Source organism: Galeopterus variegatus, unplaced genomic scaffold, assembly GCF_000696425.1.
Source record: "Galeopterus variegatus unplaced genomic scaffold, G_variegatus-3.0.2 Scaffold2890, whole genome shotgun sequence".
Lineage (NCBI taxonomy): Eukaryota > Metazoa > Chordata > Mammalia > Dermoptera > Cynocephalidae > Galeopterus > Galeopterus variegatus.
In genome coordinates, this window is record NW_007729001.1 from 43,705 (window position 1) to 58,190 (window position 14,486).

The window sequence follows — 14,486 nt, forward strand, 5'->3', positions numbered from 1 at the left end:
GGCGGAAACGGCTTTTTCTGGCTCCAGCTTCCGGTCCGGCGGCGGCGCCTCAGACTGTGATAACAGGCGGCAGGTGTCGGCGGTGGGGCTGCATAGACGTGACCTCGGAGTCAACGGAGGGAGCGAGAGGTGAGGCGTGGGCGGGGGGACGATCGGCGAGGGGGACCTGTGCGGTTTCCTCAGTCTGGCAAGCGTTTGTTGTCTTCAACGTTCATTTTTCTTATGTTTGGTCGACAAACCCTGTGGTTTATCCGCCTCCCCGGTTTCCCGGCGTCCGCTGCAGTAGAAGCCAGGCCTCTTGATTCCGGGCTCTTTAGCAAGGCCCAGACCCCTGGGGCGGGGACTGTCATTTCTACCGTGTCTGACTGTCAAGAACTGTGCTGCGTGATAACCCCGCAGGAAACTGTGACGGTCCCATTTTACAGGTGGGACCCGAGAGGCTCCGAGAAGTAACGGGTTCGTCCGAGGCCTGGTTTTCACTCTGGACCCATGGGGGGGGGAGGGGCGGAGGGAGTAGGGGGTGATGGAGACCCGTCGGGATTTTGCAAGAGGGTGCAGGTGGAATTGGAGTGGGAGAGGTGTAGGCTGGGAGGGAATTGCTTTGCGGAGGGAATTGCTTTGCTTCTCTTCTTACACTTTGTTTTTCTTTAACTTTCGGGATGCGAGTCTTATCTTTTCCTACCGCTCATTTCTTTGCTCTTAGATTCTCCAAGATGTCATCACTAAGTGCTGTGGAAGGTAGGCTGCTGTAAACCGTGTAGCTCATGTAGGGAAACAACGTGTCAAGGCTGGCTTGAAGGAAACTTCAGTTGTGCTAGTCACTCTTTTTTTTTTTTTTTTTCACAGTAAATAACAATCATCTTCCATGTTCACTGAATAAAACCTGATTGTTTTGTGTCACATCAGGACCATACAGGGAGTAGCTGAATGGATGATGAGTCATTGTGTAGTAGTTAGTTGCAGTCATTCTCTTGAAAGAAACATTCGCTTTGTTTATCACTGTTCCAGAGTGAAATGTTCCACCCCTTTTTCCTCCCTTCTTCTCTGCTAGGGAGTAGCTGAATGGATGATGAGTCATTGTGTAGTAGTTAGTTGCAGTCATTCTCTTGAAAGCTTTGTTTATCACTGTTCCAGAGTGAAATGTTCCACCCCTTTTTCCTCCCTTCTTCTCTGCTTAGTATTTTTGCAAAGTTTATGTTTCAAATGTTGCTTGGACTGACAAGCATTATAGTACTAAAATTATCAAAATGCCAGGTACTGTGTTAAGCACCTTATGTAGATTATCTCATTTCATTCTCGTTTCTACATAGTTTTTAATCCCATTTTACACTTAAGGAAACTGAAGTTCAGAGAAATTAAGTAATTGCCCTATAGCACACAGCTGTGAAATGCATGTCCACATTTGAACTCAAGACTTAGATTAGACTCCAGAATCTGAGCTCTAATCACAGACTTCTTGTTTGTCTTATTGCAAGTGGAAAGCATTAGCTAAAAACCTCAAAATCCAAAAAAAATAAATTAGAGAGCATGTAAAAAACAATGGAAATCTTAATCTTTGACTTTTTATGCAATTGTAATGAGCAAACATATTTGCCTATTTATTTTATATTAATTTCGGAATCCTTGATGATATCTATATAGCTATTTTAGTATACATGTGTATCCACACCACTATCTAAATTTCGTTATTACTGTAAAATAATTTGAGTCTTTGTCTGGGATATGTTGAGGGAAACTTTGACTTTGAGAATGTATAGAATCTACAGGATAAATGTGTAGAAACAGTATGATAATACTTGAACATTCAAAGAAGTACTTCTTAACATACTTTATGTTACATACATTATGTATAAATCATAAATAGAGCATTGGTACTATAATGTACCCACTTGAGGGAGTATGTTTTGAGAGGTGGGACAGTGAACATACATAACCAGGTGGTACAGTCAGTTATGCAAAACGGAGCCAGTGAGGGCAAGCAGTTACTATAAACAAAGATAAAAGTCTCAGGAAAGTGGTCTCTCATGGGTTTATCTCTTGATCTAACCCACTCAGTAGAAGCTGGGTTTCCTTAGTAAATTAGACTGAGAAGTGCAGCTTTTTCTCTGGAGATCACCACATGGCCATTGTGAACCATTGCCAGTGCAACCAGAGCTGCTGAATGTTTTTAACCAAACTGAATCCCAAGAGTCATGCTGGGGGTGGGGTGGGGAATGTGTGTGTATAAGCAGCCCATGGCCTTTTCTAGTGTGCTTCTCCAGGAATCAAGTCTAGGTAGTCAGTAATTCATTCAGCAAAAAATCATACTATGTGTCTGCCACTAGTGGAACAAATTACAACTAATTTATAACGAGACTGCTAGTTTAGTAAATGTGGTATGGTAACTAGCCATTTGATTTGTTTTTACTAGATACTGGTAATGTAGCCTTGTGCTGATTGTGTGTGTGTTTCTCTTTTGTTTGCTGGGGTGGGGAATCTCATGGTCTCTGCACTGTGATAGATCTCCCCACTCCCTGGAAGCTTCTCTGACTCCCTACTGCCTGAGTGTCATGGTGGTGTTCCAGGAAGTGTCTGTAACCACAAGATAAAATATGGTTCATTTTACTTGAAGTCTTTTTTGGAAAAGTTAATTTATTTTAACTTTATATAAACTATATTAAAATAACTGCGATATAGATTCCACTAGAACTTGCATGAATATTTAAAACTTCAAAGAACGTTCACACTTGTAGTAACCACTTTAGGAAATATTCTAGACCCTAGCCCAGCAAGGGACCCAATATTTCTTCTTTGACTTTAGAAGATACTTTAGTGAAAAGCTCTGTCTCAGGACATTTTACTTCTGTTTTATTTTTGTTAAAACACTAAGCATTTTATTATAATTAGTTCCCATGATGTCCCTTTTTCTTTACAAAATATATGCTCTTTTAAAGCCGAAACATATTGTACTTGCCCACAGCACGGTGCCTGGCTCACGTGTAGTCAGTGAATACTTGGGGAATAACTGGCATGGGAATGTAAACATAAAAGCATTCTAATGAATTTGAATTTATAGAACTGTAAGTAACTGTGACAAAATAGGCTGGAAGGTAACGTGAGGATTCTATGGGAGGGTATGTTGAGTTGGGTTTTGAATGCTGGAGTGATTTTGCGTAGCTAGTAGCGAAGAAAGTAAACACAGACACATGCTGTGTTTGGCTGGGAGAAGAAGATACCTGTTTTTATTTATTTATTTTTTTTGTCAAAGGTACCTGTCTCCCCCCCTCCCCCAATTAGGATTTCAAGCTTCCTAGGAAGTCAGATTTCAATTCAGTGAGCGAGTGATTTGTTAAAAAATATCCTTCTTAATAAGTTTGTTTCTGGTGCTATGTGGTGGTATGACAGAAAGAAGAGACATTCAGGGAAGGACCTTTCCTCAGAGGCCCAGAAAGGAAGTGAATGGAGCATGATTTGCTTCTCTGTCAATATTCTTTTGCATTATTTAGTAAATAATTAAGCACTAGAATAATTCAATGAAAGTTGGATTTAGGGAGAAATGACTTTTTCAGTGTTATAAATATAGGAAGTGGGGCTGGTGATGCTTTTGATAATAATTGCTGATTAGGATTAAAGTAAAATAGTTATTAAATGTAGAGGTTGCAAATATATATCATGTATAGTATTGATCTGTTTTCACTGAGCAAACATTAGTAACCATTTATGATGATCCAGGTGATCTCTGTAAGGTCTTTACATTAAATACTTAGTCGAATTTTATCTTAAAGTTATCCTCTTTTTGCTTTATTAGTTAAACCAGAGGACTCACCACCACCTCCATGGCTGCCTCACAAGCTTCACAGACTGTTGCATCTCATGTTCCTTTTTCAGATTTATGTTCTACGTTAGAACGAATACAGAGAAGTAAAGGACGTGCAGAAAAGATCAGACAATTCAAGGAATTTTTAGACTCTTGGAGAAAATTTCATGATGCCCTTCATAAGAACCAAAAAGATGTCACAGACTCTTTTTATCCAGCAATGAGACTTATTCTTCCTCAGCTAGAAAGAGAGAGAATGGCCTATGGAATCAAAGAAACTATGCTTGCAAAGCTTTATATTGAATTGCTTAACTTACCTAGAGATGGAAAAGACGCCCTTAAACTTTTAAATTACAGAACACCGACTGGAATTCATGGAGATGCTGGTGATTTTGCAATGATGGCATACTTTGTGTTGAAACCAAGGTGTTTACAGAAAGGAAGTTTAACTATACAGCAAGTAAACGACCTTTTAGATTCAGTTGCCAGCAATAATACTGCCAAAAGAAAAGACCTAATAAAGAAGAGTCTTCTTCAACTTATAACTCAGAGTTCAGCACTTGAACAAAAGTGGCTTATACGGATGATTGTGAAGGACTTAAAGCTTGGTGTTAGTCAGCAAACTATATTTTCTGTTTTTCATAATGATGCTGCTGAGTTGCATAATGTCACCACAGATCTGGAGAAAGTCTGTAGGCAACTGCATGATCCTTCTGTAGGACTTAGTGATATTTCTATCACTTTGTTTTCTGCCTTTAAGCCAATGCTAGCTGCCATAGCAGATATTGAGCGCATTGAAAAGGACATGAAACAACAGAGTTTCTACATTGAAACTAAGCTAGATGGTGAGCGTATGCAAATGCACAAAGATGGAGATGTATATCAGTACTTCTCTCGAAATGGATATAACTATACTGATCAGTTCGGTGCTGCTCCACATGAAGGTTCTCTTACCCCATTCATTCATAATGCATTCAAAACAGATACACAAGTCTGTATCCTGGATGGCGAGATGATGGCCTACAACCCTAATACACAGACTTTTATGCAGAAGGGGAATAAGTTTGATATTAAAAGAATGGTAGAAGATTCTGATCTGCAGACTTGTTATTGTGTTTTTGATGTATTGATGGTTAATAATAAAAAGCTAGGACATGAGACTCTGAGAAAGAGGTATGAGATTCTTAGTAGTACTCTTACAACAATTCCTGGTAGAATAGAAATAGTGCAGAAAACACAAGCTCATACTAAGAATGAAGTGATTGATGCCTTAAATGAAGCAATAGATAAAAGAGAAGAGGGAATCATGATAAAACATCCTCTGTCCATTTATAAGCCAGACAAAAGAGGTGAAGGATGGTTGAAAATTAAACCAGAGTATGTCAATGGACTGATGGATGAATTAGACATCTTAATTGTTGGAGGCTATTGGGGTAAAGGTTTACGGGGTGGACTGATGTCTCATTTTTTGTGTGCAGTAGCAGAGAAGCCCCCTTCTGGTGAAAAGCCATCTGTGTTCCATACTCTCTGTCGAGTTGGCTCAGGTTATACCATGAAAGAACTGTATGATCTGGGTTTGAAATTGGCCAACCATTGGAAGCCGTTTCATAAAAAAGCTCCACCAAGTAACATTTTATGTGGAACAGAGAAGCCAGAAGTTTACATTGAACCTTGTAATTCTGTCATTGTTCAGATTAAGGCAACAGAGATTGTCCCCAGTGACATGTATAAAACTGCTTGCACGTTGCGTTTTCCACGAATTGAAAAGATAAGGGATGACAAAGAGTGGCATGAATGCATGACTCTGGATGACTTGGAACAACTTAGGGGAAAAGCATCTGGAAAGCTTGCATCTAAACACCTTTATGTAGGTGGTGATGAAGAGCCACAGAAGAAAAAGCGGAAAGCTGCCCCAAAGAAAGTGATTGGAATTATTGAACACTTAAAAGCACCTAATCTTTCTAACATAAATAAAGTTTCTAATATATTTGAAGATGTAGAGTTTTGCGTTATGAGTGGAACAGACGGCCATCCAAAACCTGACCTGGAGAACAGAATTGCAGAATTTGGTGGTTACATAGTACAAAATCCAGGTCCAGATACGTACTGTATAATTGCAGGGTCTGAGAACATCAGAGTGAAAAACATAATTACTTCCAATAAGCATGATGTTGTCAAGCCTGCATGGCTTTTAGAGTGTTTTAAGACCAAAAGCTTTGTGCCATGGCAGCCACACTTCATGATTCATATGTGTCCATCAACAAAAGAACATTTTGCTCGTGAATATGATTGCTATGGTGATAGTTATTTTGTTGATACAGATTTGGACCAACTCAAGGAGGTATTCTCAGGAATTAAAAATTCTAATGAACAGACTCCTGAAGAAATGGCCTCTGTGATTGCTGATTTAGAATATCGTTATTCCTGGGACCACCATCCTCTTAGTATGTTTCGAAACCACACCATTTATTTGGACTTGTATACTGTTGTTAGTGACTTGAGTACCAAAATTGAGGGAACAAGACTAGCTATTAAAGCCTTGGAGCTTCGATTTTATGGAGCAAAAGTAGTTTCTTATTTAGCTGAGGGAGTGTCTCATGTAATCATTGGGGAGGATCACAGTCGTGTTGCAGATTTTAAAGCTTTCAGGAGAACTCTTAAGAAAAAGTTTAAAATCCTACAAGAACGTTGGGTAACTGATTCGATAGACAAGTGTGAATTACAGGAAGAAAATCAGTATTTGATTTAAAGCTAGCTTTCCTAATGAGGAAAGGCTCTGATTTGGAGACTTGCAACAGGTGGTGGTAATGAGGAAATATTAAACTGTTTAATTTTTGTCTCTTAAAAAGTATTATTAGATATAGGAAAACAATATCTTTAACTTTTGAGATTGGGAAGACAGCAAATGGCCAAAAGCCAAGAAAGAAGTTCTTAGTAGTATAATATGATTTTTATAACCAATAGGAAATAATTAAACAGTTTAAAGAAATGTTTAATATCCCTATAGAAATCTAGAATTTTGACTCATTAATAAAATACATTTAGAAGCTTTTACAGGCTTTAAAAGTATTGACCTTCTAAACAGAATTTTCTGAAATCAAATCAAAATTGTGATAGTTTTTATTTTATAAAAGCATTGCAAGAAAAAAGGACAGAATTGTTACAATTGGACTTGTAAAAATGTCTTTTTACTTGAAGGCTGAAATGCCTCTTTTAAATATGAAATGTTGTAAACTATTTTTTAACGTTAAGGTTAAATGAGTTGCTATATTCTTGTCATTTTAGCTAGATTTGGGGAGGTCAATGAGATTTAATGGTCTAAATATTTGAATTGGTTTAGTTTAAAACAAAAATGTTGCAATTTTTAAAGCAGTTAGCCCACATTCTTTTTTTAAAAATAGAACATGTTTTGCTTAAAGTATTTCTATGTGAATTTGTACTCTAGTATTAATAGTATTTATAAACTGATATTCCTAATATAATCTATTGTGTAGGTGTCAAAATAGCATGCATAACTTTCATTAGAAGTAAATTGCTTTATCTTTTTATAAAGACTTTTGAATTAGGTTATTTAAAGTCAATGTATGTAGCATATATTATTATGTACCATATTTTGGAGTACAGTCTATATTTTAAAAAATATGTTTTATGATCATGTTGAAATGCATGGAATTCACTACTTTGTATAGATTATTTGAAAGTTATTAGTAATTTTATCCAGACACTGAAACTAATGTGTGTGATTTTTGTTGTACTTCTTAATTTAAATAAAATAATATACTATTAAAATAATTTCTTATGTTCTGTTGCTTTATTTTAAAACAATTCCTAGTGGTTAGATAGCTTCTGTGGTGTCAGTACAGTTTTTGACTGGTTCCTGTTAAGATCCTTTGTATTTCACATTACCAAATGAGCTTTATTAAAAATTTTAAACTTGTATATTTTTATATATTAAGAAAAATTACAAAATTTAGGTAAGTGTAGTGGAGAAAAAAAGCTCACAATTTTACGACCAAAGATAATAACATTTACTATTTCAGGTTATCAAAGGTAAGGGAAGTATAAAATAAATATTTAGTGTAACAACCATAAAGCAAACTATAATGCTTTTTTCCATCAGCTTTTCTCACTTAATGAATCTTGAGAATATTTAAAGGTCACTAAATACGCCTTCATTACTTTGTTTTGTTTTGTTTTGTTTTGGCAGCTGGCTGGTAGGGGGATCTGAACCCTGGACCTTGGTGTTTATACCCTCACTATAATTGCTGTACAATTTTCCATTTAGTGTATTGTGATGTATCTAGGTAGACCAGTGTTCAAGTTTTAGGTTATTTCACCATGCTACTCCCACCTTTCTTTTCTTTTCCTGTTAAGCATTGTTGTGAGTCTTTTACATAGTCTGAACACTAGGCACTAGTCCTGTTTTATAGTTTACATTCCTATGTGTTACGTGTTTTTCAATGACTTTTGATGTGCATTGAAAAATCCCTTCAAAAATCCTTTTCTCGATACTTCTTTTCCTCCGTTCTAAATGTTGGAGAGTTCAGTTGCTCAGTGCTGGACTTGTTCCCTGTTATTCACTTTGTAGGCATTCTTATTCTGTCCCATGGCTTTAAATATACTGATTAGTCCCATATTCCATTAGCCCCAATTTCATTGCTGAACTACAGTTTATGTATCTATCTACATAGCACTTCCACATGCAGTCTAAGGGGCCTCTCAAGCTCAGTATGTCCAAACTTTTTTTAAAGTTTTATGCCAAAGAGAAAGGTATAATGGACCTGTATGTACACATCACCCATTTTCAACAATTATCAGTGATCAATCTTTTTTCATATTTACATGCCTCCAGATTATTTTGAAGTAATTCTAGATCACATAATTTTCATCTGCAAATATTTCAAAATAGAACTCTTGATTTCTCAAATGGACTTATGCTCTCTTCCAGCATTCTCCTCACTATGGTGCATCTATTCACCTAGCTGTTCAAACTAAAAACCAGAGTCGTCCTTGACTTCAGTTGTTGTCATACCTCCAAGACAGCAAATCTCGTTAGGCAGAGCTTCCAGATATGCTGACGATATGACCTCTCACCACTCTTACCAATAACTATCATCTATGCCACTAATACTGGATTGCTTTCTTTCTCCATTACTTTCTATTCTCCACAACAGTTTTTACTTTTAAAGGTGCAAGGCAGATTGTGGTACTCCCCTGGTCAAAACCACTGAACTGCAGTCATAACATCCAGTCATTAGCACAACCTGATGGACGTGGTCCTGCGGTACCTGGCTGTGGTGAGCACTCTGACTTCACTTCCTACCACTCACCCCCTTGTGTTCCGCACTCTGGCCACACCGACCTTCTAAACAACCTTCTTTGAACCTCATTCAGATCTCTCATGTTTTACTATCCCCCCACACCCCCAACACTTGCTATCCCTTTACTCTGCTTTATTCTTATCCAAGGCACTGTATTTCCTACCTCTATTTCCTACTACTAGAGTAAGAACTCCATGAATGAAGACACTTGGTTTGTTCACTGTTGTAGTCGGTCACTCAACTATATATGAAATAAATACTCTGAAGCAGACTGAAAAACATACTTCGTTCTTATTCTCTAAGGCCATGGTTTCTTGCCAAACATCAGGACAGCAGATTTACTAAGAACTCCTCCACCCTTTTCGGCATCTCTGATGACTTAGTTCTGTCCTCAGAGAGTTCATTTATTTCTTTTGGGTGAGGATTCCTTCTTTGAAAGTCAGGTGGCTGCAGTAGCTGCTTCCTACTTGTGTGTTTTGCCTGGGATCTGAGTGAACAGGGCTACTTTAGACGACTAGAGTCCTTACTTTGGGGGATGAGTTTATCTTTAAAACAGCTTGTGGAATTCTTTCAGCACTAGAACTATTCTGTACACAACTGCTCTGATTCGCTTTCAACTAGTATAATAAGCTCTTACTCCCTTTGATAATTATTTGGGTAAAAGGATGAATAAGGCAGTCCCTGCCCTCAAGGAACCCAGAGTGTACTGAAAGATAATTGGAATACAAAAGACAAGTGTTTCCCTAGTTAAAGTAATGATTTAAGGGATTGCCCTGGAAAGCCATATGGTGTGGGGAAAAGAGTGCAAGCTGTAGAATCAAGTCATTCTGGGTTCATTCCAGTTCTGCCACCAATTATCTATTATTTTGAACAATCACAACCTCTTTGAACTTTGGTTTCTAAATTTTCAAATGAAAAGAGCACCTGTCTCACCAGAATGCTTGAGGATAGATTGCACCCAGCATATAGTAAGGGCTCTGCAGCTTTTATCTGCTACTTGTACCCAGGCCCTCCCCAGTGAGGTAAATTAACCATGGAGGTGTTAATAATTGAGTAGATTCTAGGAAGTACAATTTTATCAGGTGTAGTGGTATGAGAGGTTTTCCTGGCAGAGGGAAGATTCAAAATAAAATTATCAGGGACACAAAAGTGTCTGGAGATATTTGTAAAATATTCAGATTTAGGGGAGTGGGAGAGACAGGTAATTAGGGTAGATTTTGTAAAGTCTTACACAACACACTACAGAATATGGATTATGTCTGGTGCCCAAGATAAGTGCATTGAAGAACTTTAAATTTTAGGCTCCTGTCTAGGACTTTCTTTTTTTTTAATTTCAATATTTTTAGTTGTAATTTATTTTTTGGACCACTTTACTGATGTATGATTGACATACAAAATGCTGTGCATATTTGATGTATACAACTTCATGAATTTGGAGATAAATATACAACTGTGAGACCATCACCAAAATCAAGGCCATCCATCACCTTCAAAAGTTACCTTATGCCTCATTATTTATGGATTGATTCCCCCTTTGCCTTCTTTTATTTAATCATTCACAAATACGAATGCCTCCTGAGTTCTAGGCACTGTTTCAGTTCCTGGTCAAACAGGAGTAATCAAAATGGGCAGAAATTCCTGCCTTCACTGAGTTTACATTTTAGTAATATGGAAAGGAAAATAATCAGTAATTCCTTCTGTCTGGTTTCCTGATTCTCCCTCTTTAGAGGCGTTTAACAACCCTGTACTTTAACAACACTGTATTCTCTTGCTGATGTTTCTTATTACATGCAAGCATTTCTAAAGAACTGTCTAAACTTCTAGTTTTATTTCTTGGCTTTTCATTTTTGAAATTACATATATAATTTTCTTTCAAAGTCTTTGACCTCTTTTTTGCTAAACTCCATTAATGTTAAGAGATTATTGTGCATTTACTCTCTATAAATGGAGGCCGAACCATTATTTAGCTTTAACCAAGAAGAAAAGATAATAGTGTTCTGAAGGGATGTACTTGAAACATTGAAGAAAGAAGAGAACCCACTCACCTAGTAAGGTAGATTAATCAAATAAATCTTGATAATTTCCAAGTGACATATCATGGGGAGATTGCCTTTCAAGGAACAGGTAATTCCTTTGATATTTGAAACGTTTTGGAGCATAGAAAAAACATGGAAGTCTTTTTGAATCATTTCTTAATGTTTTGTCTTCTTGATTACTACCACCTAAAGAAAATAGTATAAAATTTGGAGCAACCAGAACTCTCATACATTGGTAGTGAGAATGTAAAATGGTTCCACTTAAAAGTTATAAACCAACTCTGTCACTGAACAAATCCACTACTAGTTGTCTGCACAAGGAAAAAAAATCTGGATACAAAATAATTTTCATACATTGGTAGTGAGAATGTAAAATGGTTCCACTTAAAAGTTATACACCAACTCTGTGACTGAACAAATCCACTACTAGTTGTCTGCACAAGGAAAAAAAATCTGGATACAAAATAATTTGTACAAGAATGTTCAAAGAAGCTTTATTTATAATAGCCCCAAACTGGAAACAACCCATTTGTCTGTCAACAGGAGAAAGGATAAATAAATTGTGGTGTATACATACAGTGGAGCTCTACTCAACAACAAAAAGGAATAATAATTGATGCACAATATTGACCTTAAAAGAAACTGAGCGAATATACAGATTCCCACATAAAAACTCAACAAAATAGATAGCAAGCAAAAACCCATGGAAAACATTTATAATAGGACAAAGTCATTAGTTATCCCCTAAAAGCCAAACATAGAAATAGGTGAGGACAAACAGGTAAGCTAAGACTTGCATGGTACCTGCATTTGTGTGAAGAAAGCAGATCATATGGGTCTCAGAAGGATATGAAAAAAAACAGAAACTACATACTTAGCAGGTATTTATTGGAAAGCTCAGGAGGCAGGACTGAGAGCAGCAAGTGAGCATGAGAGGGGTTTTGTCCAATCAAACAGCAGGTGAGGAGGAGGAGCACAGGTACATCTGAAGGGGCTGGCACAGGCTGGCACCTATGAATTCTTGGAACTGAACCACCCTTGATGCTTTCTGGGACAGGACCCCATACTGAAGATAAATGCTGGGAATGGAATAAAAAGTGAGAAAACAAGGACAATAGAGACAAAAGAAATAGAAGTTTCAGATAAAGGTGTGGGGGGAATCAAAGCCAGAAATTTTAGGAAGGAAAACACCCTCATTTTGAAAAGCAAGAGATGTGAAAGTTCTGAGAAATTAGAAAAGTTACCATTAACTATGTTTTCTTCTAAATGTTCAGAGAAGCTAAGCTCACCTAAAAAGTGAACAACCAGGGGCAGGCCCGGTGGTGCACTGCTACAGTGCGCCGCTTGGGAGCGTGGTGGCGCTCCCGCCGAGGGTTCGGATCCCACATACAGACCGGTTCCCGCTCACTAGCTGAGTGAGGTGCGGGCACAGCACCGAGGGTTGCGATCCCGTTGCCGGTCCCGGTCTGGTACGGGCGCGACACTGAGGGTTGCGATCCGTTGCCAGACACGAAAAAAGACAAAAAGGAAAAAAAAAAAAAGTGAACAACCAAAAGGTACTGGGGCTAACTATACAAAAATATGAATGAGAAAATAACTGAAAGAATTAAGGAGACAGGACTCAGGAATTAGATATATATATTAAAAAAAATCTGTATGTTGTAATTAGAAACCTAAACCCATGGAAGAAATAATTAACATGTTTAACTATAGGGGCCGGCCCGGTGGCGCACTGCTCCAGTGTGCCACTTGGGAGCGCGGCGGCGCTCCCGCTGAGGGTTTGGATCCCACATACAGACCGGTTCCCACTCACTGGCTGAGCGAGGTGCGGGCGCGACACCGAGCGTTGCGATCCTGTTGCCGGTCCTGGTCTGGTATGGGCGCAACACTGAGGGTTGCGATCCGTTGCCGGACACGAAAAAAGACAAAAAGGAAAAAAAAAAACATGTTTAACTATATAACATTAAATTACATAATATAATAAAGGTAGTTTGGTATGTACGTCATTGTTCAATCAGTGCTGGGAGTGTGGGATGGGGGCTGGGACTATCCTGCAATGTCATGCTTCCCTCTATTTGGCCCTTTAAATGACCATGTAACCTCCTGGTCCTTGGTAGTTCAGTAGGACATAAATGTGACAATCTCTGAGATTCTCTTTAACTTTAGCATTCCGGCACATCCAAGAGCCATTTACTGCTAACCCTGAGTTAATTTATTAATGTGCCTTTTGTTTTTGTGATGGGATCCTGAGCTGGTGTCAGTGATTTGGTTGGTAGATAGTACTGGGTAGACAGGGATGGAGAGAACCAGAGAAGGTGAGGGAATCACTACATGCGGATCTAACAGTGGCTTTTCCAAGGAATGGCTTTTTATCTCCCTCAACCTTTTGATTTATACCTATGAGATTTCTCTATTTTCTGTAGATAACAGTATCTTTCATAGATTTGACACTTTTATTAATCTCTGACATCAATGTAAGTATGAATAAACTACTTTCTTTTTTTTTTTTTTTTCCTTTTTGTCTTTTTTACTGACCGGTAACGGGATCGCATCATGTAATTTAGTCTTAAGTGACAACAGGCAATCTATAGTGTGTCTGGCTTTAGGGTAGACCACCAGTGTTCAGCTGATAGTTTGGGGACCTCAAGAGTTTACAAAAATGTTTCCATCTGAAGTTAGTAATTGTTTCAATATCTTTGGCTTTTTATGCAAATTGATAAATAAGATAATTAAACTGGAGTAATTTGAAAGTTTTGGAGTGGAAGTGAAGCAAGCACTTGGAATAGATGAGTCTGATAAGTGGCCTTGTGACTCATTTACTGAATCATGTGATCATTCAGCTGAACACTTGCTGACATGGAGGTTAGGGCCATTTTTCAGTATTGAATTGTTTTTGTTCTTAGTTATCTATAACTTAAATTTTCTCATAATATATCTTTACCAAAGGAAGGAAAAATAGGGTACATTAATTAAGATAAAAAAAGTTAATGAAGAGCATATACATAATAATATTACATTAAATACATATCAAGATGACTGTCACTAGATTAATAAGTTGTGTTCACCTGATCAAAATTCCCATATGTCCATATCATTTTTTCTAGCAGTTTCAAAAACAGTGTTGAACAAAAGAGAAACTATATTGACAATAATACCCAGTTTGCCTTTTATTTATTAGTAATAGGGCACTATTCATAACCCCAATACATTCATTTGCAGGGTGGTGCTTGCAAATAACTCCAAACATTCTCTTTCACTAGCCACTTAGAGAAAAAATCATGACCATTTTCATTTTTTTTTTTTTTTTTTTTCTTTTTCCATGTCCGGCAACGG

The 14,486-nt window shown here is 37.6% G+C and overlaps 1 protein-coding gene across 2 annotated transcripts; it reads left to right on the forward strand.

The window, feature by feature from the left end:
* Positions 1-7,588, forward strand: LIG4 (ligase IV, DNA, ATP-dependent). 2 transcript variants are annotated; one of them, XM_008583349.1, is made up of 2 exons: positions 1-129; positions 3,788-7,588. In XM_008583349.1, exon 2 carries the CDS (start codon positions 3,816-3,818, stop codon positions 6,543-6,545), a length of 2,730 nt encoding a protein of 909 aa, XP_008581571.1. In that variant the 5' UTR covers positions 1-129; positions 3,788-3,815; the 3' UTR covers positions 6,546-7,588. The 2 variants fall into 2 exon arrangements, with proteins under 2 accessions (XP_008581571.1, XP_008581572.1); XM_008583350.1 differs by having other exon boundaries at positions 3,868-7,588.
* Positions 7,589-14,486: the final 6,898 nt, after the last annotated feature.

Coding starts and splice junctions, on each gene's coding strand:
- LIG4 (XM_008583349.1), top strand. CDS start 3,816: ATGGCTGCCTCACAAGCTTCACAGACTGTTGCATCTCATGTTCCTTTT.